The following is a 26,839-nucleotide window of genomic DNA, read 5'->3' on the forward strand; positions in this document are numbered from 1 at the left end:
TCAAAATAACTAATTATTGAAAAATAAGCAAGAGGCACTTTTGACCCATCTGTACATTACACTGCAGTAAGTTAATTGGGCAGAATGGACTCGTGGGCGGAAATGACCTGTTACCGCACTGTATGTCTAAACAAATAATAAGTAATGAACCATCAGAACCTGATTGCAATGTTATATATCATATTTTAACCACCAAGCTATTCTGTTCCATTAATTTAGAGATGAGAGAAATCTAGCCTATTTTGAATGCAGATGTTTTAGATTCTATTTGATATATGATTGATAAGCTTTGAGTAAAAAGCATTTCAATTGAATTTGAACTGCTTTGGCAACTTTTTAATTGTTGCCTGAAATCCATCTTCAAATTGATCAGATAATCTTCATGGAAAAACAAAAAACTTCTCTTGTGCTTGTCCAGTTAGAAGCAGTTATGCTCCAGCTAATCTCTGAACCATACCCCACACATAATGACTTGTACAGTTAAGCACTTAACAATCTTTTTTCTGTCACTATACTAATTCAGAAAAAGAAATCCCCAGTTCTGATCAATGGGGAAATCCTCTTAATTATTTTTTAAAGCCGTTCCAGAGCATAATTTTAGCAGTATATTTGAGAAAGGTGTTGTCTACTTTTTAGATGACGAATTCTTAAACTAAAAGCTAGCAACTTCAATTGATATTTCTGTTTTACAGGCACGTTTCTTTCCAAAGTTAGGATGATTTGCATATAGCTATATTCTATCTGTAATCATACCCAGAAAATTATTTAGAATGGCTTTTTCATCCTGCTTCATGAGCAGTTTTACCTTGTGCTACTTCATCCCCAAGGATTTATTTTTGGTCTTCACTTGTTCATCTTGATGGCTGCCTCTGAGAACCACCAAGTGCCAGTTCTTGTACATTGATGCACCCAGTTCGCTCTAATTTGTCACATTGATTGTCTGTCAATCAGTAGTGAATGAGTAGAAATTACCTCTGGAAAGTACTGGAATGCAGAAGCCATTTGGTCTGCATAGACTCCACCTGCCTGAAGATGAATTGAAGTCATTGAGATCCTTCATTCACTCTTGACCTGATGTAATAGTTTGTACCTCCATTGTCTGTTTCCACTGAGTAACATCACCTAACATCACTGACTTTAGTCCAGCTCCCATTGAAGCACATTGAAATAATGTGGATAAATTAAAATTGTACGTGCTAATGCAAAACCCTGCTGCCCAGGCCCAGTTAACTTTGATCCAAAGTGACAACCAAGGACAAGCAGCTTGAAAGGTGTCAGATGGTATTTTCATAGTGTGGGTTAGTGGCAAGAGTAAGACTCGAAATGCAGACCAAAAACTTTATTTTTAAAATTTTCATTAACTTCATTTTTCCTTGCTATGAAAGGATACATTTGTGTGCATGGTCCCTTCTTGGCAGACTCTGGTTATCATTACCAATTTTACTTCTTTGCACTATTGTCTTACCCTATCTCCAACTTTCCAATTTAAATTTCCAAAATGCCATAATGAGATTTCAACTCCTGTCTCAGGATCATTAGCCCCAGAACACCAGGTATTACTCCAACATCTTAATCACCATGTCAACTTAATTTGATTTACCTAATTTGTTAAGTTGCTTCTTAAATTGGTTCCAATTTTGCAAATCTTTTATAAGTATAGCAGCTAAAACTATTGCCCTACTTTTGAGATACGACCTTCATTGTGACCGGTTGAAGAAGAATTCAGAAATAAATTATTTGAGCAATGCAATAAATATAGATCTTTTGTACTGTGTGTTTTAATTTCCCAACTATTAACTGGGATTGCATTAAAGGAAGCTCAGATTAGTGTTTTCAGAGCTTTTTTTTGAAGCAGTATGGCCACCAAGATGAGGAACATTACTGGGCAGTGGGAGTATATTTTTAAATTAAATTTTATTTACAACACAGAAGTAAAGCATAGAAGCCGATTCCAGCCATTTAATCACATGCTGCCCAATTAACCTAAAACCCTGTACATTTTGGAGGGTGGGAGAAATCTGGTGCACTGGGGGGAAAAACCAAACAGACATGGAGAGAACGTGCAAACTCTTCACTGAGAACATTGGATTTGAACCCAGATCATTGGCGCTGTCGTAGTGTTGCACTAACTTCTCCAGTATAAGTGCTGCCTATGGAGATAAAGACTTTTGGAGGCTCGGGTAGCATCTGTGGAAACAAAGGGATGTTTGACATTTCAGATGGCGATACAGCATTGTGACTGAGAGTGTCAAGAGGTTAGGGGATGGGAGCTAGCAATGATAGATTCAAGTAAGGAGAGGTTGATGAGCAGGTAGGTGAGGGAAGAGTGGAGATGGTGACAGAGACTGGGACGTGATAAGTGGAGTTAATAAAGGGCTGCATATAATGGAATTTGAAGGGAAAAGGTGAGGAACTAGATAGGGGATAGCTGGTAGTGTTATGAGCTAGAGGAACCCAAAACCTGGCAGCAATAGATATTCACCAAGACAAATGGTTACTTAAACAAAAATTGCTTTTAATTATCTTTAAACACGAAAACAGGATCACACTTTAACTTAACTAACCCCCTTCTAATTCTAAGCGCACTTGTAATGTGTGTGTAAGTTCAGAAAAGTTATTTGATTCACAGTCCAATCTCACTTCTCATTCCTCCAAGTGCACTGGTTGCAGGCAATTCTTATACTGTGCACAGAATTTAACATTTATGTATTTCACCAGACTTTGGTGCTTGAAAGAGTAAATAGTTACTGCTCAGGAAGGTTCTTGTCGGTTTTCAGAGAGATTTGTACGCTGGATACCCAGCCACGTCAGTGTCTTGCCGAATAAACATTCCACTCCGGGTTCTCCAGATGATTACCTCTTTCTTTCAGGTCACCACAGAGTTCCTTCTTGTTTCTCTTATTCCAAGTGAAATGTTAGACAGCCAGTCTTCTCCTCTTGCATGAACCACAAGGACTTTGACCAGGCTGAACTAAGAATTCACAACTTGTCTTCCAAATGGGGTTTTCCACAAGCTTTCCAGCTTGTCCTATTCCAATCCCAGCTGCTGTTGCTGACTGTAACACTGCAGAAGTTCTCTCTCTCTCTCTCTCTCTCTCTCAGAAGAAAGCCTGTTTGACTCTCTCTGCTTGCAAAAACAACATGACCCTCTTACAACAGTAAGTTCCCCTTCAGACTGTCTGCGGGTCCGACAAGCTCTTTCATCTGTTGCCTTTTTGTAAACAAGTCTTTTGAGCACTCTGCGAAGCTCTTGCAAAATCTGTGGAGCCAATTATGTCTAGCATGGGGTGGAGCTCCAGTGTTTTAAAAATCTGTTTTAAAGTGTTTGTATGTGACCTACACTAAACTTTGCCCTTTATATCTATATACTCTATCACAGTAGGTAGATTGGAACGAGGAGGGGAACAAAATTTGGTCGTGGGGCTGGAGGGACGAGAGAGTGTTAAAAGAAGGGTGCATGTTACGAGACCTGGGTGGATCACAAGGAAAGAAAAAAGGTTACCTGAAATTTGGAAAACCATGCTCATGCTGTTGAGTTAGGAATTACCCAGGTGGAATATGAGGAGTATCTCAAAGTAGACCCCACTTTGGTAGTGGAAGAAGCAAAGGACAAGAGTCTGGAAATGGGGAGGGGAGTTAACATGGCTCCAGGTTACAAGAAGAGATGTTTATTTTGGTGAAATGGGCAAATGGTTTTTAACATGAGATGATGTCATGTGTGAGCACTCGTGAGGCAATGACCGAAAATGATAGGAATGATAGGTGTATAGTAAGTTTAAATAATATAGGGACCTTGGAGTGAAAGTCCATAGATTGTTGAAAGTAGCAACACTGGGAGACAACATGATTAGGAAAGCATACAGTATACTGTAGTTCATTAGTCAGAATAGTGAGGTTATTCTCCAACTTCAAAAAAAAAAGTCTTGGTTCAAAGTTCATCTGGAGCTCTATATTTAGTTATGTTCCTGAAAGGAAATATAGTGGTGGAGAGGAGATTAACAGATGTTGTCCAAGATTGTGCTGTTCAATTATGAAGAGAGATGGGAGAGGCTTCATCTGCCCTTTCTGGAGTGGAGGTGGTTTAAGAGCTGTATGAAATTAAGGTGTATAGATGAGGTAGACTACAGGAAACTTTTCTGAGAAAGCTAGATTTTTGTGGAAGAACACAGAACATCTGGAGGAACTCAGTGGGCCAGGCAGCATCTGTGGAAGGCAAAAAATAGTCATCATATTGGCCCAGAACATGGATATATTCCATGGACCTCACTGAGTTTCTCTGGCATTTTGTGTTTTGCCCCAGTTTTCCAGCTTCTACAGCAGTGGTTCTCAACCTTTTTCTTTCCACTCACGTACCACTTTAAGTATTCTCTATGCCATTAGGTGCTCTGTGATTAGTAAAGGATTGCTTAAGGTGATATGAGAGTAGAAATAAAGTTTGAAAACCACTGTTTTAATCGTACCTAATTGACTCATTATGTGCATGGTTTCATAACTCCAAAGGAATTGGCTAATGACAATTTTTCTTAAGCAAAGTAATTCTCAACCTTCCCTTCCCACTCATACCACCTTAAGCAATCCCTTACTAATCACAGAGCACCAATGGCATGGGGAATTACTTAAAGTGCTATGTGAGTGGAAAGAAAAAGATTGATCTACAGTTTACCTTCAGTGGAAGAGATTGATAAAATATGAAGGGGTGGGGGTACCTTCGCCAAGAAAGTGGTAAGCACCTGGAATCCACTGCTTGTGAGAGTGTTAAAACTGGTTCACTGACAACGTTCAAGAAGTTTCAGGATGAGTGCTTGAATTGCTTAAGTATACTAGGCTATAGGCCAAGAACTGGGCAAAGGGGGTAACACAAAAGGCTGTGGATGATTTGGGCCAATTGACCTATTTCTGTGCTGTACATTTTATGATTCTATAAAACTAGAATCATAGATATTAACAAAATATTTTTTTCTTTGGCTTGGCTTCGCGGATAAAGATTTATGGAGGGGGTAAATGTCCACGTCAGCTGCAGGCTCGTTTGTGGCTGACAAGTCCGATGCGGGACAGGCAGACACGGTTGCAGGGGCAAATTGGTGGGTTGGGTTTGGGTGTTGGGTTTTTCCTCCTTTGTCTTTTGTCAGTGAGGTGGGCTCTGCGGTCTTCTTCAAAGGAGGTTGCTGCCCGCCGAACTGTGAGGCGCCAAGATGTACGGTTTGAGGTGATATCAGCCCACTGGCGGTGGTCAATGTGGCAGGCACCAAGAGATTTCTTTGGGCAGTCCCTTGTACCTCTTCTTTGGTGCATCTCTGTCACGGTGGCCAGTGGAGAGCTTGCCATATAACACGATCTTGGGTAGGCGATGGTCCTCCATTCTGGAGACGTGACCCACCCAGCGCAGCTGGATCTTCAGCAGCGTGGACTCGATGCTGTCGGCCTCTGCCATCTCGAGTACTTCGATGTTAGGGATGAAGGCGCTCCAATGAATGTTGAGGATGGAGCGGAGACAACGCTGGTGGATAATTAATAATTAATGTAGAGTAAAAGGACAAGAAGGAGAAAAGTGGAAGATGGGCTGAAGGAAGGATTGTTACAAAAGAAATGGTATGACATTTTTTTTAAAAGTAATGATATGAAATAAACATTAGAATGGAGGAGGCCCGGGTGCAAAATAATCTGAATCTTAAATGTGGTGGAACAGTTGGAAATTGGAGTAGAGGGTATTTTACATTTTCTTGAAAAATAACCATTTAGGAGGGAATATTTTAAAATGGTTGAAATTTACTTTCCGAATATTATACAATTTCTCGTTTTATCCATTTCACAACTCAGAAGCAAATTAACAGCATTGTGATCTAATGGGAATATTTTGTAGGTAACTATTTGTTTTATCTTTAATATAATTAGATTGCTGCAAAGTAGTACAGCACAAACAATTCAATGTTGTCTTCCTGCTACATGCATGGTTTGTATGCCTGTCAAAGAATCAAGAAGCTGATCTACAGTGTATATTTGGAGAATACATTGTTATTAATGCTTGGACTAAGATTTATTTACATTTTATTTATTCAGGCTAGAAACTACATCCAATCATTACCATACATGCCAAAACAAGCCTTTGGAAAGGTATTCATTGGAGCTAATCCTCAAGGTACTTGTACTTTTAATATCCATATATTTTGGGGGAAAATTGGGTGATGATGGCATTCGTTACCTCTTGCTAATTGCTAAGACAAGGTAAGTGTGGTGATGAGCTGCCCTGAAATGCAGGATTTTTCCTGATTATAATCTTTCCATGGTGGTGTGGGGGAAGGAATTTAGACCTAGTCACTCTAAAGAGCCATTGGCATGAAGGGATACAGCTGTTTAAAAAGGAGCCTCACTGCCATCTTCTCCCAGCTCCGCTTGGTTTTACCTTGTCCCCATTTATTACAGCTCAGTCGGTGGGGGTGGGATGAGGGAAGAGAAGGCACACAGAAATGCCCTTTTCCCATCTGGCAGATGTTTGCACCCTTCTATTGCCAACTCTAAAGCCATAGAACTCAGAAACAGGTCCTTATTCCCATGTAGTTTTCGTTGAACTATTGTTCTACCTCATCCCAATGACCTGGACCATAACCCGCCATAATCTTCTATCCAGGTTCCTTATCAAATTTTTCTTCAATGCCAAAATGAAGCCTGAAGCTGGCAGATTGTTCCACACTATCTAAACACCCTAATATTCTCTTAAAACGTTTTCCTGTTCACTCTTTACCTATCTCCTTTAGTTTTTTTCTCACCTAACCTCAGTGGTGGGTGGGGGGGGGGGGGGGTGGGAGGAGGAGCAGGAGGAAATAGCTATCATTTACTCGTATCTACAATCCTCATAATTTTGGATCCATCCTGCTGACCTCCCAAGCCACCTTTTATGTTTATGGGTGACCAAGTCAAGTTTATTTTCTGGTTGTACAAGTACAACCCGACGAAACGGCATTCTCTGGTACTCAGTGTCTGCCTGTCCCGCATCGGACTTGTCAGCCACAAACGAGCCTGCAGCTGACGTGGACTTTTACCCCCTCCATAAATCTTCGTCCGCGAAGCCAAGCAAAGAAAGACAACCAGACATAGCACATATACAGATAAACAATACACATGCAGGACAAGTATTTCATCTACGCAAATAAAATAAATAAATATTGTTTCATGAATATGAGAGTCTTGGATGGTAAGCATTTCCTTTGGTTGTTCTGCATTCTTATTGCCCATGGGAAGGCATTTGTAACCCAGGGGGCCTACAATGCCATTGGATGTCAAAGGTAGTCTGTTAGATTCACTCTTGTTGGAAATGTTTAAGATGTATCTTCACAATTTCAGTATGAATGCATGCTTCTGAATTTAAAAAAAAATTGTTTCAATGTTGTAAAAATGTTTTTTGTATGTTTCATATAAATTTTTATTCTGTTTTCGTGCAGCTGTTGACCTTTTGGAGAAGATGCTTGTGCTGGACACAGATAGGAGGATCACAGCAGCAGAAGCTTTGGCTCATTCTTATTTTTCTCAGTACCATGACCCAGATGACGAGCCAGAAGCGGATCCGTATGATCAATCTTTTGAAAGCCGAGAACTTGAAATAGAAGAATGGAAAAGTAAATAGGATTATACATTTTTTGTGAAGTATTCCTGGAAGCATTGTGCTTGCATATTAATATTTTCTATGCAATATTGTTGCCTCTTATTCATTGTGTGTCTGTATCATACAAAAAACTGCCACACACCAACTGTGCAGCTGCCGCCAGACATAGTTTCCACTTTAAGCGCCCCTCACCACCACCACCATACATACAGGTTGTGAAATGCCAATCTGTCTTTACCCCTTCTCTCCTCCTGACCACTGGGAGCTCACACCACTCATTACCCTTGGTCATGACCACTGCCTTGGTGATCTGCTTGGCCACTGTGCAGCTGAACTTTTGCCGTCCGGCCTCTGCTGCTACTTCTTCGCCAGTGTCCCTCTGCCTTGTCTGTCAATGCTTCCGGTGGCAAAGAACTGACCACCGTGGAGAGCTGCACGCCCGTCTCTGCCATCCATTGCCTATGCCAGTGTCGCTACCATTCACCACAGCTCCTCTCAATGCAGGATGAATGGACAAAATGGTCATCTTCATCTTCCTTATCCATAATCCCCCTCGCAGCTGGATTAGTTCTGCCAGTGCCAGGGAATCACAGAGCAGTTCCAGCTATGTGGGGGATTGTGGGTAAGGAAGACAAAGATAGCCATTTTGCCCATTGGTCCCGCATTGAGCAAGGTGTAGGAATGACCCCGAAGCGGCCTGATGAGATGCCAGCCAGGAGTGGTGCTCCGAGGTGCTCAAGAGAGCCCTGACAGCGCAGCACTGTACTCCTGGGATGGACATTCATTATTAGACTAGGGACTCTGATATTGGGCAGTTAAGATGAGGACAGTGGCGCACACCCTGCAAGTGGCTCCCTGGTTCTGTGCCTCGCCTGCCATATCCTAGATATGCCTATGCTCTCTCACATCTGCCAGTCAACTGCTGCTGTCCTTGATCTCTCTCTCTGGTCCCCTAATCTCAGAGTGATCCTACTCCTTCACCCTATAACCTTGTATCAGCTCCTGCTCCTCCACATCCTATCCTGTTTAAGGTTCCAACCCACAATGTTGACAATTCTGTTTCTCGCATAATACTGCTTGAGCCACTGAGTTCTTACAGCAGCTTGTGCCTTGCTCCAGATTCAAGAATCAGCAGGCTTTTCTATTTATTATTTCTCGCTATCCTTGCTCATTGGGCTCAGAGAAGAAAATTATCACTGTTAAAATGAAGCATTTTGAACTGGGCTTTGGTTTGAATTGGGAGCACTCTGTTAAGAGCTTATTTGCATTCAGTAATGTAGATCTACATTGATCAATGAACACGACTTAAAGAAACATAAGAGCAGAAGTAAGCTGTTTGGCCCAGTAATTTATTTTAAAAATGTAGAAATACAGCTCAATAACAGGCCATTTTTCCCCACATCTATGCTGCTCAATTTAAAGCCCATTAATCTACACCCTATTTGAATGGTGGGAGGAAACCAGAGTCCCTGGAGAAAACCCATGCACACACTGGGAGAACGTACAGACAGTACAGGACTTGGACCGCAGTCCAGTCCTGATCGCTGGCACTCTAATGGCATTGTGCTAACTGCTATGCCAATATTGCCGTGCTTATCCTGTTCACTAATTCATGATCACAGACAATATTCCACATAATTCATTTTCCTAGACTATCTCCCCATTTCCATTGATTTTCATAACCAGAAATATATCTTTGTAGACCAGTACAAAATCTTCAGTATGTGAAAGTTTATCATGAGAGCAGCATCATGGATGGCCATCCTGAGAAAACGTAGTTATGAATCTAGATAGAACTGCAACCCATTCCCCACCCCCAGTTAAAGAAGTTCTTAACTTACTGGAGCCGTGCATCACTTCAGAGACAAACATTTAAATTCCATCCCTTATTGCCTATGCACTGCTTTCTTAACCTATTCCAATTCCTGCCATGAATCAAATTCTGTTCTAAGCCGGAGTTCCAAGGCTCACTTACATAGAGCTAGTTTCAGAAAATGCTGGCATGTTTTTAAGGAGATGTTTGGATAACTCAAAATATGTGAATGTGTGCATTTAAAATCTGCAGCCAACCACAGGCTGCAAATGTATGGTATATTAGAAAGCATTTTTTTTCCCCGAGATGTAGTACTGAGAAGTTGGTCATTTGCCACCACTGGAATGTTCTTTTGCATCCTAGCCTTTGAACAGTAATGTTCTTCCATGGGATGTAAAAACATTTTGTGAATTCGTTTAAGATCAAGATTATTTCATTTCCAAAGCAGTCCAGTTTTGGACTTGACATTACTCAAAAGTAAATGTTGGCTTCTGTTCTCTTCCTTCCTGACGTCTTTGTAATGGAACTGTTGCATTGCTCAGATAGATGTGTATCTATCTTGATGGATTAATTTTATCAATAAATAAAAAGCACCTGCAGAAAATGCAACTTTAATTTGAGATTTAAAAAAAAAAGACTTTTGAGGAAGATTGTAGCCAGGTATAATTTTTATAAAACAAAAATAAACAATCTGCTGGAGGAACTTGATGGGCAGAGGAGCTTCATTATGGGAGTGTGAGAAAGAATTGCCCTTCATTGAGATATTGCTTTTTTCATCTTAATGCTTTTTCCACCTTAATGCTGATCAGTTTGCTGATTTTCTCAGAATTCCAGAATCTGCAGTCTCTTCTGCATCCTCCTTCAGAAAACAATATGAAGAAACATTTTGACAAAAATTGAGGACTATTGTACATTACCTCTCTGATAATGTCTGATAATAAATTAATAATTTATTGCTGTAGGTAGGGTTTTGGAAGAAAATATCCTGCTTCTCCATTGTCAATCTTGAGTTGCTTTCATTTTGCGAAAAAAAAAAATATAGAATTTCGTTTTTTTTTTTAAATAGTATACGGCCTAAATTTCCTTTGTGCTTATAAATCTGATGTCTGAATTTACATAAATTCTTAATTGGATCATACAATATTTTAATCTTTAGTTTGATAAGGTTCAATTTCATGGTGTTTTTGTGCTTTACAAATAGTCCTGAGATGTTTAACATATTGCATTTTGTTTTTTTCTGTTCAGGACTAACGCATGAAGAAGTAATCAGCTTTGTGCCACCAGAGCTAGTCTCTGAGAGTATGGAGTTGGAATCTTGAAAAATTTTATACTCCCATGTTGAGAATTTTGTATCGTATCACTGTGAGGACTTAACCAGTTCAACTAATGGTCCTTTCCAATATTATCAAGTGCCTATCATGGTCTTGATGACATTATTTATGGGTGAGGGCAAAATGAAACTTTCATAACAATTATTCTACACCCTGCATGTTTTGCTAAATACTAGGGAACTACCAGCTTTTTGTATATTATCATTATCATCCACTGATCTGTTTGCTTACAAGAACTCTTGTAAGCACGTACAGTATTTGAACTGGTAAACTTGTGTATTTGTATGCCTTATTTTTAGAATAACATACTATTTTAAATGTTTAATTATATGTACAAAAGCCACCCACACTTAAAACATGCAAGCAGTAATTATTACTTTTATATAAATTACAAATGGGATGTACATTAATTTATAGATGTATTTGCTGTTTACAGCATTGAGGCAATTGTTCTTGTGATTTCATTTTTAAAACCTTGATTGTTCAGCAATACTACGACAACATCCTAAAAATGCGCGTTTTCACTGTTTATATTGGATTTGGAATGGGAATGTTATGGCACAAATTCAAAGGTCTAAGTAAATATACATATCTGTATTTAATATACTTCACTTGTCCAAGGATAAATAGAACTATTTGAAAAGTATTTTCATAATTACTCCAGTTGTTCTGTGTGTACCGCTAGAGTTCTTTGTTGTAATTGGGTGTGATTTACTAAGTGTGATATTGTAGTGAGACCATACAATAAACTATTCTGAAATAAATTCAAATGCCTTTTCAAAAATATGTAGGTATTGTATTTCAGAAAAGTGAAAATGTTTTGTAGCAAAACAATGTTGATGGGGAAAATGTAATTACTGCTCCAGTTAATCAATTGAAAGTGTGTGCTTTTACTTAATATTAAGTGTTCAAGACAGATGATGGCTTTGGAGATTACTCTTTTTTTTATTGTTTGTAGAATGTGTATATTTTGATTACCCTGGACTGAAGAGGCAGATAAGAATGAACTATTTTAGTTCCACTAGAGCAGCCATTCTCAACAGGGGGCCATTTGCCCCACCCCAGAGGCCACAAGACATTTCGGGCAGGGAGTGGGGGGGCATGGGCTGAAAATTTTTTTAGTAGTTGGTAGAAGTATGGAAGAAACCAACTAAAGGGCTTCTTCCCAGGGAAAGGGGCCCCATAAACTCTGAACAGAGTCCTAAGGAGGCCATAGCCAAAAAAAACTTGAGAATGGGAGGTCTAGAGTTGCATGTAGATCAGATGATGACTGATTTCCTCTGCGTGTGATGCTCGTGAACTAGACAGGTTTACAGTATGTTGCCAGTTCTCTAATTTCATGGTTTCCACTTGTGATGCTTGCTTTTTAATTTGGATTTAATTATTTCAATTTAAGTTTCCCATTTGTGGTGGTGAGATTTGAGTTCAAGAATTTAGAGCAGAAATCCAAAAGGCAATGCAAACAGCTATTGTGGGTCTTGCCAACATTGGGCCAGAATTTCCTGAGAAATCCCAGAAATTTTTGCCAAACTGTAGGGATTTTCTCCTGATAAGTGAGTGTGTTTGAAACTTCTGCATGTGTAACTTCTGAATGTTGGTGGCTGGGCATCACTTGCAGTTTCTTAACTGTAGTAGTTTACTGAATTTTGGAGAAGAAATTGCTACAGGGCTATCTTGCCAACCTCCAATAAACTAAACTTTGAACCTTATTTCCTTTAGTTCTCCTCTGCTTAATGTGAATGACATTATCTTGTTGACCCATCTGAATGCACCACAGTACATTTCTGATTATCCAAAATATTTGGGGCCTGACCTATATTTTTCAGATAATCAAGAAATTTCTTCAAGTAGCCCAGTAGCATCATCAGAATACTTGTATCGGCAGTCGCTGATCCCCCGACACCTCCCAATCGCAGTCACCAATCCCTGACATCTCCAACCACCATCACCAATCCTGCCCGGGAGCTTGAGGTCCCTCCTCCTGCCTTGGAGCCCAAGATCTCACCTCACCTGCAAATGGTAGGAGATTGCATGTACAGTCACAGGGATTGACCTCAAGCAGAATTGCAGTGATCCTACTGAAAGGATATGTGACAGAGGGGATGGCTCAAGCGAGCGGTTGGGCGGGGGGGTGGCTCAGGCGAGTGGGAGGTGGCTCAGGCGAGTGGGAGGTGGCTCAGGCGAGTGGGAGGTGGCTCAGGCGAGTGGGAGGTGGCTCAGGCGAGTGGGAGGTGGCTCAGGCGAGTGGGAGGTGGCTCAGGCGAGTGGGAGGTGGGTGCGCTCTAATGCTGCAGGCTGGAGATGCCTCCTCTCATAGTTGATGTAAAAGATGCCTTACACCTCGATTCATGAACACATCCCCTCGAAGGTCTGTAATAGTATTTCCCCAGACAAAGCCCAGAATGATTTGCAGCAACACAAACCATGGCAGCATTTACAAATGCAGTAATAGCATCTGCCCCCCCCCCCCCCCCCTCTCCCATTTCATGCCATGAATTGCTTCAGCTGGTTTGGAGCTTTGTTGTTACCAAACTGGCACTAACAGTGTGTCAGAGGCCTATTTGAGCACAGTGGGGTTTAAAAAAAACACTTTTGTCAACTTGTGATGTCTCAGCCAAAAAAAAAATTGGATATTTGAGAATTTTGGTAGAACACTTTTTGATTATCAAACTTACTGTATTACAAATGTATTCATTAGAGTGAGATTTATTTACTGTTGCTGCAAGGTTGTATCAATGTATTTTCTATTCCACATGCTTGCTTATTAATCAACAATTTTGCACATTTCTTGAAAATTCCCTTATTTTAAAAAAAAATCCTTGCAGTCACATTATTGAACCATATGGAATATAACAAGAAAATCTATTTTTTCAAACTAACCACGAACACAATTTCAGAATTAAGGCAATGCCGTAGAAGTCAAAATATAATTTCTGATTTTCATATGCAACTGCTACCTGACTTCCTGAGCATTTCCAGAATTTTCTGGGGGGGGGGGGGTTGGGGGGGGGCGAGGAAGAGATCAAAATTCAGTTGTTTTTATTGTCTTTTAAGTTTTTACAAAAGTTGATGGTAGACATTTTTTAAAAATTAAATAATTAGAACTAGTTGTCCCCTGTAAATGTGGTCATTGCTTCGACTTGGGCAAATTTGAACAATGTTTCCTGCATATTGCTTCCTGCAGAGAAGCAGTCCACGTGCACTGTAAAATTTCAGAATTTCTAAAATCATTCACCAAGACTGATGTACTTTCTAAAATCAAGCATTGTGATTTTGTTCTAAAAAATTCTACCACATGCAAATGTTGAAGTGGTTCACTGTCGGTATACCCCATTATCAACCATCTCCATTTCACTGCTCCCCTTTATCTAATCTTGACCCTTCTGAATGCTGTGTCTGCCACTTTCTCCATACAAATCCCAACCTTGCTATCAAACATGCAGACAAGGGTGGTGCTGTTGTGGTCTGGTGCGCTGACCTATGTAAAGTAATCTGTTTGACTTGCTGAGTAACCCAGCGTATTTTTACTTCAGCCTTGGCATCTGCAGACATTTGTGTTTTGTACCCATAATGTGGGCGCTCGTGTTCATTCGACTAAATTTTAGGTGAAGCTCCAAGATGTTCCATAAATTGAAAACATGTGTCAGCATTACCAGATGCAAGAGGGAGTCAGTGAAGTTGTGTAGAAAGCAAAATTGTGAGTTGTGGATATAAGTCACAAAGTCCATTTCTGTGTTTAAAAAAAAATATAGACCTGCTATCTTTCAATGCACTAGTTATAAAGTTAGAGCAGAAAAGTAACAATTTATTTCCACCAATTAAAGGAGTAATCGTCTACTAAAGGTGCCAATTCTGTTTTTTTTTCTGAAGAATCATTCACCAAGACTGATGTACTATACTTGCCCCATATCACAAGCATCTCCCATTGAGGTCGACAAAGGCAGTCATTAATGTGCATGTCAATGAAAGGATGCTGTTCTTAAATCATGCATTGAGATTACCCACAGAGCTGAAGATCAAATCTTAGCATTATTTGACTCCTGGCAGAGGAATCTCCTCAGACCAATTACCTGCCAAATTTTATTTTGAGTATCTATTTTGTTCCTTTTTGAAAGCCCTGATTTTGTTTATTTATACGTGCAGAATAGAGCATATCCATTCTGACCAGTACACTTGTGCATCTAAGATAGTGAATTTTGTTTATGATCTTTGCTTCGGTTGAGATCGAAGTTTTGTGAGTCTTGTGTGTTTTGTGTTTGTGTCTAAGTTTTTCTTCTGTGGGCTGGTTGGAAATATAACTTAGACTTTAATTACATATGTTTTATTTAGGCTGGGGAATTTATTAGTTTTACACTGTTATAGAGATTTGCATAGTAACCAGTGGGCATTGTTATAAAAGGGGGGTTTTGAATTAAAGTTTGAAGGTGAATTTTTTGTTAATAAAGTAATTGTTCATTTTTACCCCTGTGTGATATGCCTTCTTTGTGGTTGCTGGTTTGATCTTGTAACATAATTCGGGGGCATTGTCTGGGATCAAACCAATTTGGAAGCTTTAGGGGCGATTGACTTGTGCTTAGTTATCAGTCGTCTGAGTTTGACTCAACCTCCAGCTTGAAATTAAAAATAAACGGTGAGTGTATAAATCACCAGCAGAAAACCCAGCAACTATGAATATTGACCAGTTCAAAGCGAACCGTTCAGTGGTTATTTTAATAATGGCTTAAAAGTCAGAATTGATGGTTATAGTTTGCAAGTTAAAACTTCTTACGGTAAGAACTGGGATTAAGATTGTTAAGCACTATGTAGGAAAGGGGGTATTTGAAGAAGCTGCATTAGAACAGTTTCCAAAGGAGAAAACTTTAGAGGAAGTAAAGTTGACTTTGATAAAACTAGAGTTAGAGGAAAAAAGAGAGGCAGAAAGGAAAGCCGAATGGGAAGCAGAAATGGAGGAAAGGGCAGCCACAAGGGAGGAGAGAAAGAAAGAATGAAAACATGAGGCAGACCCTCAGCCAAGGAGAGGGAGAAGCCCAAAACTCACGTGCTAGCCAGGAGGAGAGGTTTCTGGTCAGTAGAGAAGTGAGGTTAGTTCCTCCATTTGAGGAAGCTGAAATAGACCAGTATTTTCAGAAAAAAATATTTTGAGAAAGTAGCTGTAAATTTAAAATGGCCATCAGACCAATGGTCATTCCATCTACAAAGTGTTCTTAAAGGGAAAGCCCAACAGGTGTATTTGTGTCTCATTGTACAAAAAGCAGCTGATTACGAATTTGTAAAGCAGGCTATACTCCGATCTTATGAACTAGTCCCAGAGGCTTATAGACAAAAGTTCTGGAGTTTAAAAAAAGTAGCAACCCAATCTTACCTGGATTTTGCTTATAGGAAGGTTGTGTGTTTTGATCGGTGGTGTGTCACAATGAAAGTAGAAAATAACTTTGATTTATTGAGGAGATTAAAAATTGTGTTCCTGATGATATTCAAGTGTACTTGGCAGACAAAAATATAAAAAAACTTGGCAAGAATTGGCTAAATTTGCAGAGCAATATACTTTAACCCACAAGCCTAAGTGGACACCAGGGAAAACCTTTCAAAGGAATACTGCTGATAATCCAAGTAGAGTAAAAAGAAAATGTAGAAGTGAGGTTAAAGGAAGAGAAATGGGCGAAGGAAAAATTTTCGAGTGTTATTTGCCACTATTGTAAGAAGCCAGGGCACATAATAGCGAATTGTCCTGTACTGAAAAGGAAGAAGGAGAAAGGGGTGGTACCAACTGCCTGTGTTCAGAGTGAGAAAGTTAGGGATATTTTTAAACCATTGATGACTGAAGGTTTCATTTCGGTTAAAGGAGGATCCAATCAAGTGCCAGTTAAAATCCTGCGGGATACTGGAGCAGCTTGTATTAAGCAATGTTTTGAATTTTGGTGAGGAGATCGATACTGGAGATGTGAATTTAATTAAAGGCATTGATGGTGAAGCAGAGCCTGTACCTTTGCATAGAATAGTGATGAAATCAGACTTAGTTAATGGCCTGGTTACGATAGGGATAAGATCAAGTCTGCCGGTGGATGGAGTTTCTCTTTTGTTAGGGAATAATTTAGCAGAGGGTAAAGTCATACCTGCGGTGAAACTCACAAGTAAGCCATTGGTTTGAGTCCAAAAAGGATTTGGAAATCTACCCTGCGTGTGCCATTACTAGACCCATGTCTAGAAAAAAGGTAGAGGTAGTGAAACTCTGTGGTGGTCCTGTAGTGGAGGCAAGCATTGAGGACAAACCCAAGGATCCAGCTTTGCTGTTGTCAAGAGAAGAATTAATAGCCAGACTAAAGCATGATCCTGATCTTGCTGGGATAAAAGATAAGATTCTGTTTAACCAGGAAATTGAAACTGTGCCAGTAGATTACTTTGTTCAAGATGGAATATTGATGAGAAAGTGGAGAGCACAAGTGATACCTGCCAGTGAAAAGCGGGCATTAGTAAGGCAAGTTGTAATTCCCAAAACTTACAGGAATTAAATATTAAAGTTGGCTCATAGTACACCTTTAGGAGGTCATCTTGGAGTGAAGAAGATGATGGAAGAAAAGATAAGGAAACAGTTTTATTGGCCAAAATTAAGAAAGGATGTTGTGAACTTTTGTAGAACCTGTCACACTTGTCAAGTGGTGGGCAAGCCTAATCAAGGACCAACCGTGGCACCTTTACAACCCATCCCTGCTTTCGGGGAGCCCATTGCCAAAAACCAAAGTGGGAAATTAATATTTGTTAACATTCATGTGCACAGCTTCAAGGTTTCCAGAAGCTATTCCCCTGAGAAACATTAAAGCAAAGATGATTGTGAAGGCTATGCTAAAATTTTTCACACTGTTTGGCCTACCAAGGGAAATTCAATCAGACCAAGGGAGTAATTTTATGTCTGGAATATTTCAACAGGTGTTGTATGAATTGGGACCCATCAAATTGTGTCATCTGCCTATCATAGTGAAAGTCAAGGGGCCTTGGAAAGGTTCCATTTAACTGTGGAAAAAAAATGATGAGGGCTTTTTGCGTGGAAAATAATAATAAGGATTGGGATGAAGGAATCCATTTGTTATTGTTTGCTGTTAGAGAGGCAACTCAGGAGTCTCTTGGCTTTAGTCCATTTGAGTTGGGGCCATTTGGTCATGAAGTCAGGGGTCCATTACTATTTTTTTTAAATTTTTTATTTTTCACACCATAAATCACATTAGCCATGATATACACTGTTTCTTTTTCACACATATACAGTGACTTTTTCTCCCCCCCCCTCCCAAGCCACCCCCCCCACCCCCCCTCATCCATTTTAGGTATACAATCTAGGTTCCATTAAGCCAGTCAGACAATGTTGTCATTCAACAAAATTACACCAGAAATTCTACTGAGTCCATTCTTTTCTTTCCTTCTCCTTCCATCAACTTAGGTAATGTTTGTCCCCGGTAGGTTTTCGCTACTGTATTTAATGTAAGGCTCCTATACTTGTTTGAATATTTCAATATTATTTCTTAACCTATATGTTATTTTTTCTAATGGAATACATTTATTCATTTAAATTTAGTAGTTTCTTCCTTTTAATTTGGTTATGTATTCCATTAATATTTAAAGACATATAGTTCAGCGTAGCCCTTCTATATTTTGTTTATCTTCTCTTTCCGTTTTTCCATCATTACCTTTCCTCCTTTTCCATTTCTGTTTTCTTATTTTCAACTCTTTATAAGACAACATTCCTACAACATCCAACATTTTCATTATTCTCCTATTTCTATTTTATTTATCCCCAATCTCCCCTTCACCTCCTGAGTTGTCCTTTATCCCTTGTCGGACAACCACATCTCCCCTCTCCATTTGGATTTGCGAATCCACTCGCAAGCGTCAACTGATTTTGCAGTGACCGCTATTTCCCCCCACCCCGCCTCCCCCAGAAAAGATTTCACTTTTCATATGTCACAAAGGTCACTCTTTTAATTCCCTCCTTATTCTCTCTATTCCATTACCTTCCCTTATTAATTCTTGTCTATACTATCTATATTTTCCTCTAAGTACAGATACATTCATGTATGCTCATTGTCTCTATTCACTCTTGTACCTCTTTACCCGCATACATATCAATCGTGATCATTTTTACTCTCATTACCCGTCTTCATCCCTCAGTCTATTTTTGTCTTTACCCACATACATATCAATCGTGATCATTTTTACTCTCATTACCCGTCTTCCTCCCTCAGTCTATTTTTGTAATTGTTCTGCAAATTTTCGTGCTTCTTCTGGATCCGAGAATAGTCTGTTTTGTTGTCCTGGAATAAATATTTTCAATACCGCTGGATGCTTTAGTATAAATTTATACCCTTTCTTCCATAAAATCGCCTTTGCTGTATTGAACTCTTTTCTCTTCTTTAGGAGTTCAAAACTTATATCTGGATAAATGAAGATTTTTTGCCCTTTATACTCCAGTGGTTTGTTGCCCTCTCTTACTTTTTCCATTGTCTTCTCCAGTACCTTTTCTCTTGTAGTATATCTTAGGAATTTTACTACAATAGATCTTGGTTTTTGTTGTGGTTTAGAGGCCAATACTCTATGTGCCCTTTCTATTTCCATTTCTTGCTGTAGTTCTGGACATCCTAGGGTCTTAGGGATCCACTCTTTTATAAACTCCCTCATATTCTTGCCTTCTTCATCTTCCTTAAGACCCACTATCTTTATGTTATTTCTTCTGTTATGGTTTTCCATTGTATCTATTTTTTGAGCTAGTAGTTCTTGTGTCTCTTTAGTTTTTTTATTAGATTTCTCCAATTTCTTTTTTAAGTCTTCTACCTCCATTTCTGCTGCTACTGCCCGCTCTTCCATCTTGTCCATTTTCTTTCCCATTTCTGTTAAGGTCATCTCCATTTTATTTATTTTCTCTTCTGTGTTGTTTATTCTTTTTCTTAAATCCTTAAATTCCTGTGTTTGCCATTCTTTAAATGACTCCATGTATCCTTTAATAAGAGCAAGTATATCCTTTACCTTGCCTTTCTTTTCTTCTTCTATTTCCCTGTACTCTTCCTCTTCCTCTTCTTCTTCCTCTGGGTTGGCCATCTGTTGTTTCTTTGTTGCCCTTTCCTCCTCTTCTTTCTTGTTTCTATTGTCTTCTGTGGTCTCTTCTTGCTGCAGGTGTTCTGCAGCTGTCGTTGCCGACTGTGGAGATCGACTCCCCAGCTGGTCCCCCCGCATGCGCGGTTGCGCACTTTTACTCGGCTCTGCGAGCCATTTTTGTAGTCCATTATTTACCGACCTGAGGGAGCGGGTTTCTCTCTCCGCAGCGGGCCTCTTCGGACAGGTAAGGCCTTCACCTTTTTCCTCCTTTGTCTTCTCTTCCTCTCTTCTTACCGTTGCTTTCGATTTTTCTTTTTTTGTCGCCATCTTCTTTCCACCTTTATACTCACTTTTCTGTAACTTTTATTTCTGTGCCTTTGTGTTTTCCTTTGTTTTTCCCGACTTTTCTGGAGAGGGCTGGAGTTCACCGTCCGGCCACTACTCCATCACGTGACTCCTCCCTCGTCCATTACTATTGTTGAATATCCAAGATTTGATTGTATATCATTATGTTTTCAAATTTAAAATCAGATTACATCAGGCTTGCGAGATGGCAAGGAAAAATTTAAAAACTGCTCAGGGGAAAAATGAAAATTTGGTATGATCAAAAAGCAAAAAATTAGGGACATTAAACCTAGCGACCAAATGTTGGTTTCGTTTCCAATGCAGTCAAACCTTTTGAGAGCTCAGTTTTCAGGACCATATAAAGTTAAATCAAAAATTAACCAGGTCACCTATGTCACTGAGATGCCTGATCGTCTAAGAGAGACACAGGTCTGTCACGTGAACATGCTTAAATCTTACTTTGAAAAAATGACAGGAGACGACTAGGATTCCAACCAAGGTGCTAGTTATAGAGGAAAGTAAGGAGGAGATGAGTTTCGTGGAAGGTAATGGAGCACAGAAAGTGATAAGCCCCAGGCTGGAAAATTCTATAGTTTTGAAAAACTTAGACACCAAGTTAATGCATTTGACTAAATCAGAAAGGGATGAAATGAAGACATTACTTATGAAATATAAGGATATATTCCCAGATGTTCCAAGAAGAAATACTATGGCTTGTCATGATTTGGAGGTCAGTGATGCTAAGCCTATTAAGCAGCATCCTTACTGAGTTAATCAGGAAAAGAGCAGATTGTTGGATCAAGAGGTGGATTATATGCTCAAAAATGACATCATCTGAAAATTGAGTTCAAATTGGAGTTCACCCTATGTTCTGGTGCCTAAGCCAGATGGCGCAATTAGGTTTTGCACAGATTATAAAAAGGAAAACATGGTGACAAAGACTGTGTTCCCTATTCCCAGAATAGATGATTGAATAGATAAGGTGGGGAAGGCTAAGTTTCTTACAAAGATTGATCTCTTAAAAGGATACTGGTGTGTTCCTTTGACAGAGAAAGGCAGGGAGATTTCTGCATTTGTTACACCTTTGGGATTGTATGAGTATAATGTTATGCCTTTTGGGATGAAAAATGCACCTGGCACATTTCAGAGAATGATTAATGCAGTAATTCTGGGTTTAGAGCACACAGGAGCCTATATCGATGATTTAGTAATTAGTACGGATACATGGGAAGAACACGTGCTTGAATTAGAGCAGTTATTTCAGAGACTGGTGGAAGCACACCTCACAGTGAATTTGCACAAGAGTGAGTTTGGACATACCACTGTAATTTATCTGGGTTGTGTGGTAGGACAGGGACAGGTGGCACCGGTTGGAGTGAAAATATTGGCTATCACTGCATTCCCTATCCCTGGTAATAAGAAAGCTCTTTGGAGATTTTGAGGTATGATTGTCTACTATCATAGATTTTGTAAAAAAAATTTGGCAGAAATTGCACTCCCATTAACAAAACTACTTGTAAAGAAAGAAAAATGTATCTGGTCAGATGCAAGCCAGGAAGCATTTCTCAAGTTAAAGGCCATTTTATGCCATCAGCTTGTACTTGTGTCTCCTAACTTTGAAAAGCCATTCTCTTTAGCCATGGACACCAGTGATGAAGCAGTTGGTGCTGTACTGTTAGAGAAGAAGGATGGTAATGGAGTAGAATGTCCTATTTCGTACTTCTCAAAAAAGATTAACTACCATCAACAAAATTACTCAACCATTGAGAAGGAGTTATTAGTGCTTGTTTTAGCATTGCAACATTTTTGATGTGTATATTTGTACTGCTCAAAAACCATTAATAATATATACTGATCATAATCCATTAATTTTTCTGTCTAAAATAAAAAAAAACAAGAAGACAGTGAACTGGACCTTAATGTTACAAGAGTATGATTTAATTATAACACACGTAAAGGGGACAGATAATGTAATATCAGATTGTCAAGATGTTAATCTGGGTTGATGTGAATAATCACATACTTATTATTTAAAAAATGGAGTGTTTATTTTATTTATGTAATACTTCCATTAAATGTTAAACATTTGTTCTTGTGGACCATTTATTTTAGCAGAGGAGGTGTTGCATGTGTTGTGTGGTTTTATGTTTAAAAAGTGACAGTTTGCCTTAGAGAGCCAAGGTGAAGGTGAACTGCTGAGAGTGGGAGATGGACTGGGCATATGCAGAAAAATGATCTAAATTTTTCTGGACTTGAATGATAAACCACCACTTGGGGAGCTGTGGAGTGGAAGAAAGCCCAGAGCATGAGTTATGGTCTGGAGGACAGTTTAGAATGTTGGGATTTCAAAAAGGTTGAACATTCCGAAGGCAGCCAGAAGGATCCAGACCAAGCCAGTAGTTCCTCTCTCTGCAAGCAACATAAGACAATTTTGAATTTTGTGCTCTCTTTCAAAGACCTTTTGGCTTCAGTTTAACAAACAAACTAAATTTTGTTTATGATCTTTGCTTCGGTTGAGATCGAAGTTTTGTGAGTCTTGTGTGTTTTGTGTCTAAGTTTTTCTGTGGGCTGGTTGGAAATATAACAGACTTTAATTACATATGTTATATTTAGGCTTGGGAATTTATTAGATTTACACTGTTATAGGAATTTGCATAGTAACCAGTGGACATTGTTATAAAAGGGGGGATTTTGAACTAAAGTTTGAAGGTGAATTTTTTGTTAATAAAGTAATTGTTCATCTTTACCCCTGTGTGATATGCCTTCTGTTGCTGCTTTGATCTTGTAACACAACTTAAAAGCAAAATACATCATACAAGGAAGCAAACTTGGTGGGAAGATGGGGGATTGGAAAGTTGCAGAGATAACAAAAACCTCCTAAGGAAGGAAAAGGTGCAGTATGAAAGTGGGCGAGCAAATAATTTCAGAGGATTCCAAAAGCTGCTTCAAGTATGTAAAGAGTTAAAAAAGGTGAGAGTAGATATAGGACCATTAGAAAATGACGCTCGAAAAATAATAAAGGGAGGAAAGGAGATGGAAGAGAAACTGATTATTTTGCATCAGTCTTAGCAGTGTGCCAGATGTTGAAGGTATTAAGGAAGGGAAGTGAGTGCAGTTACTATTTCAAGGGAGAAGGGGCTCAGAAAGCAGAATGGATAAGTCTCCCAGATAGATTACACCATCAGGTTCTGAAAGAAGTAGATTGTGGAGGTATTGGTAATGATCTTTCAGGAATCTATGGATTTTGGTATGGTCCCAGGGGACTGGAAAATCATAAATATCAACCCACTATTTCAGAAGGGAGGGAGGCACCAGAAAGGAAGTTATAGACTGGTCAGAGGTTGGGAAGATGATGAAGTCGGTTGTCAAGAATTGCAGTGAACTGAGATTCACTGGTGGTTTGTTATACTGATGACTAACTCTGCCCAAATCTACCCATATATAACCCTGGTTTCCCACCTAAACCCTGAGCCCCACTGTAAGACCTGACCCTCAGTTAAAAACTAAATAAAAGCATATGTTCTCCTTCCAGTCTTGAGAACTTTTATTCATGCTACAGTTTTATTTCCTCGAAGATGGAAGTGCTGCTCAAGCCAGGTCTGCTGCTGATGGACTCTTTGTTCCCTAACATAGCTGGAGAGTTCACGTACTGGCTAGACTGCTTCCAGGCTTACCTGAACGCCACCAGAGACATCTTCCACAATGACAAACTCCGGAGACCTGCACTCGTTTCCAGGGTAGGAACGAAAGGGCATGCAGTCATCAAGGGCTGCACTACATATGATGGCTTTGAAGACTTGGTACCTGACATCGCAAAACGAGGTCCTAGCAAGCCACCGACTCGCCCTACATCGCCAACAGCCAGAAAAGACCATCGATGATTACTTGCTGGATCTGTGGACGCTTGCCAAGAAATGCAGGTATGAAATGGCTACAGGCCGTGTTCATGAGGAGGAACAGATCCGGGACACTCTAGTCACAGGGGTTCTGCTTGAGGTACATGAGGCAGTCGCTGCTCAAGTCTGGTAAGAAGAACCTGGTTAGCCATCTTGCTGGAACAAGCCAAGCTTGAGAACAACGACCATGAAGCTAGCGACCTCGCTCACCCAGGTGACCCCTTTCAAACACCCACTGCTCCCACTACCCCAGCCCTAATGGCTGCCGCTTCCATTCTAGATGACGCTTCCACGCTCGGGAGTGCTTTTTCTGCAGCAAGAGCCAGCACCCCTGATCTCATTGCCTGGCTAAAGATTCTGTTTGCTCTAGCTGTGGCAAGAAAGGATGCTGGGTGAGGATTTGCCATGCAAGGGGAAGCCCTGGGAAGTCCACGGCCTGCACTGCTCCAAGGTCCGATTTCAGCCCCATGCCGACTGCCCCGATTTCACCTGAAGCCACTTGCTGCGCTACACACTGAAGGAGGGTGGCTGCGAGAAAACAGCGTGAGCAGGCTTGACGGCCATCTTGCTGTGACTCAAATTCAAACTCCGTGCCATCATTGTCAGAGGAAGGAGGGTGGCCATTTTGCTGCACCACAAGGTCACCGCCATCTTACCCATGGGAAACCCAGGAGGGCCACTCAAATGAGACCCAGCCTCGATGGATCAGGACAGACCTCACCAGCTTATCAACTCCATAATAACTGTGTAGGCACATAGTGGAACATCCGTTCACCTTATCGACACAGGCTCCACTGAAAGCTTCACAGACTCACGGACTGTACAAGAATACAACCTAAACATGTATCCTTCCAATTATCGTATATTCCTTGCATCTCATTCACACTCTACATTTGTTGTTGGGAGGCAGGGGAGAATTTTGTAAGATACACCTGTATGTACTTAATGAATTGTGTGGTCCAGTGCTGTTGGATCTGGACTTCCTGTGTCAACTTAAAAACATGACCTTGGAGTATTCTGGACCCCATCTCCCATAACAGTTTGGAACGGAGGGCCCCTAAAATCAGAACCCATGTACATGCTAAATATCGACCCCCAACCCCCCGCCTCCCGACCTCTCTTCCCGAATCTGTAGCCAGACTGCAAACCTATTGCTCCCAAGAGCAGGAGGTACAGCACAGCAGATCAAGACTTCATAAAGTCAGAGACTCGATGTCTGCTGGATGAAGGTATCATCGAACCTACCACTAGCCCATGGAGGGCACAAGTGGTGGTAGTAAAAGGGGAAAACAAGTCCAGCCTAGTAATTGACTATAGCCAAACTATTAATCAGTGCACACTCCTCAATGCTTCCCCCCTCCTTCATATTTCTGACATGGTGAATGATATTGCGCAGTATCGGGTATATTCGACTATTGTCCTGAAAGCTGCCCATCACCAGCTGCCAATCTGCTCTGAAGGCCATCCATATACGACATTTGAAGCTAACGGTCATATCTACCAATTCCAGAGGGACCCTTTCAGTATTATTAATGGGATTTCTATCTTCCAGAGGCAGATGGACAGAATGTCGATGAGTATGGGTGAAGACTGCCTTCCCCTACCTTGATAATGTCACCATCTATGGCCATACCCTGGAGGACCATGACACCAATATTCAGTTTTCTCCATGCAGTGAAAGCCCTGAACTCTAGCAAGTGTGTGTTAAGGACTAAATATCTGGCTATCCTTGGCTATGTGGTGGAGAATGGCATAAATGGCCCTGACCCCAATAGGATATGCCCCCTGTTAGAGCTCACCATTCGCAGGACCATGAAGGCTTTGAGGAGATGCTTGGGATTTTCTCATATTATGCTCAGTGGATCCCTCCATCCACTGCTAAGGTTCAACTTCTCTTAAAAGCCACTACTTTTCCCCTTCTCGCCGAAGCCCAAACGGCTTTTAACTACCTCTGAAACCACATTATGAAAGCTGCCAAAAATCACAGTGGACAAAAATGCATCTTTCCAGGTGGAAATCGACGCTTGGGACGTGGCCCTGGCTGCTACCCTCAATCAGGCGGGCAAGGCATTTGCATTTTTTTTCTCGGACATTGCAAGACCACAAGGTCCGAAACACCTCCATGGAAAAGGAGGCTCAAGCCATTGTAGAAACCATGAGGCACTATCCGGCTGATAGGAAATTTATGCTCCTCACTAACCAGTGCTCTGTGGCATTTATGTTTAATAACATCAAGAAGGACAAAATCATAAATAACAAAATTGCTAGGTGGAGGATCGAACGCTCCATTTACAATTATGACATCACCCTTTGGCCAGAGCCCTTAATGACCTTCCAAAGGAAGCTGTGCCTCTGCACACACCAGTCAACTGTGGTCTCTGCATAATGATCTCTGCCATCCAGGGGTCACCTGCATGGGGATCGAGCTACACTGCACCATGGCCTATCACCCGCAGGCCAATGAGCTGGTCGAGCGACAACACCGCCACCTTAAGTCGGTACTTATGGCCCGCCTCACCGGTCCCGACTGGGTGGACGAACTGCCTTGGGTGCTCATGGGCACGGTAAGTATCTGCGTCCTTTGCAGCATCAGAAGCTCAGATGTGTGGGCGGGTGCCCTGGACTGAGTGGCAAGTCTGTGGTTGGGGCATTAGGAGCTTGCATGGGCGGTTGGGACTTGGTGCTAAGTCCATTTTTGATCTGATGGGTGCTCGGATAGGCAGGAGGCTGGGCCCTAGTGACAATCCCCCACAACTGTAAATTCTCATCTAGGTCCCAG

General features: G+C 40.6%; 1 protein-coding gene across 4 annotated transcripts in view; it reads left to right on the forward strand.

Moving 5' to 3' along the window:
• mapk14b (mitogen-activated protein kinase 14b) overlaps positions 1-26,839 on the forward strand; it is a 126,210-nt gene that overhangs the window by 37,489 nt on the left and 61,882 nt on the right. For 3 of the 4 annotated variants that reach the window (XM_069941750.1, XM_069941749.1, XM_069941752.1), the window contains 3 exons: positions 6,058-6,136; positions 7,437-7,610; positions 10,656-11,505. The exons of the other annotated variant lie outside the window; for it this stretch is intronic. In XM_069941750.1, the coding sequence (XP_069797851.1) occupies positions 6,058-6,136; positions 7,437-7,610; positions 10,656-10,729 (327 nt within the window). In that variant the 3' untranslated portion in view covers positions 10,730-11,505. Of the gene's footprint in view, positions 1-6,057; positions 6,137-7,436; positions 7,611-10,655; positions 11,506-26,839 lie in introns of those variants that run through there. 4 annotated transcript variants of the gene reach the window in all.

This window comes from Narcine bancroftii, chromosome 5, assembly GCF_036971445.1.
Source record: "Narcine bancroftii isolate sNarBan1 chromosome 5, sNarBan1.hap1, whole genome shotgun sequence".
Classification (NCBI taxonomy): domain Eukaryota; kingdom Metazoa; phylum Chordata; class Chondrichthyes; order Torpediniformes; family Narcinidae; genus Narcine; species Narcine bancroftii.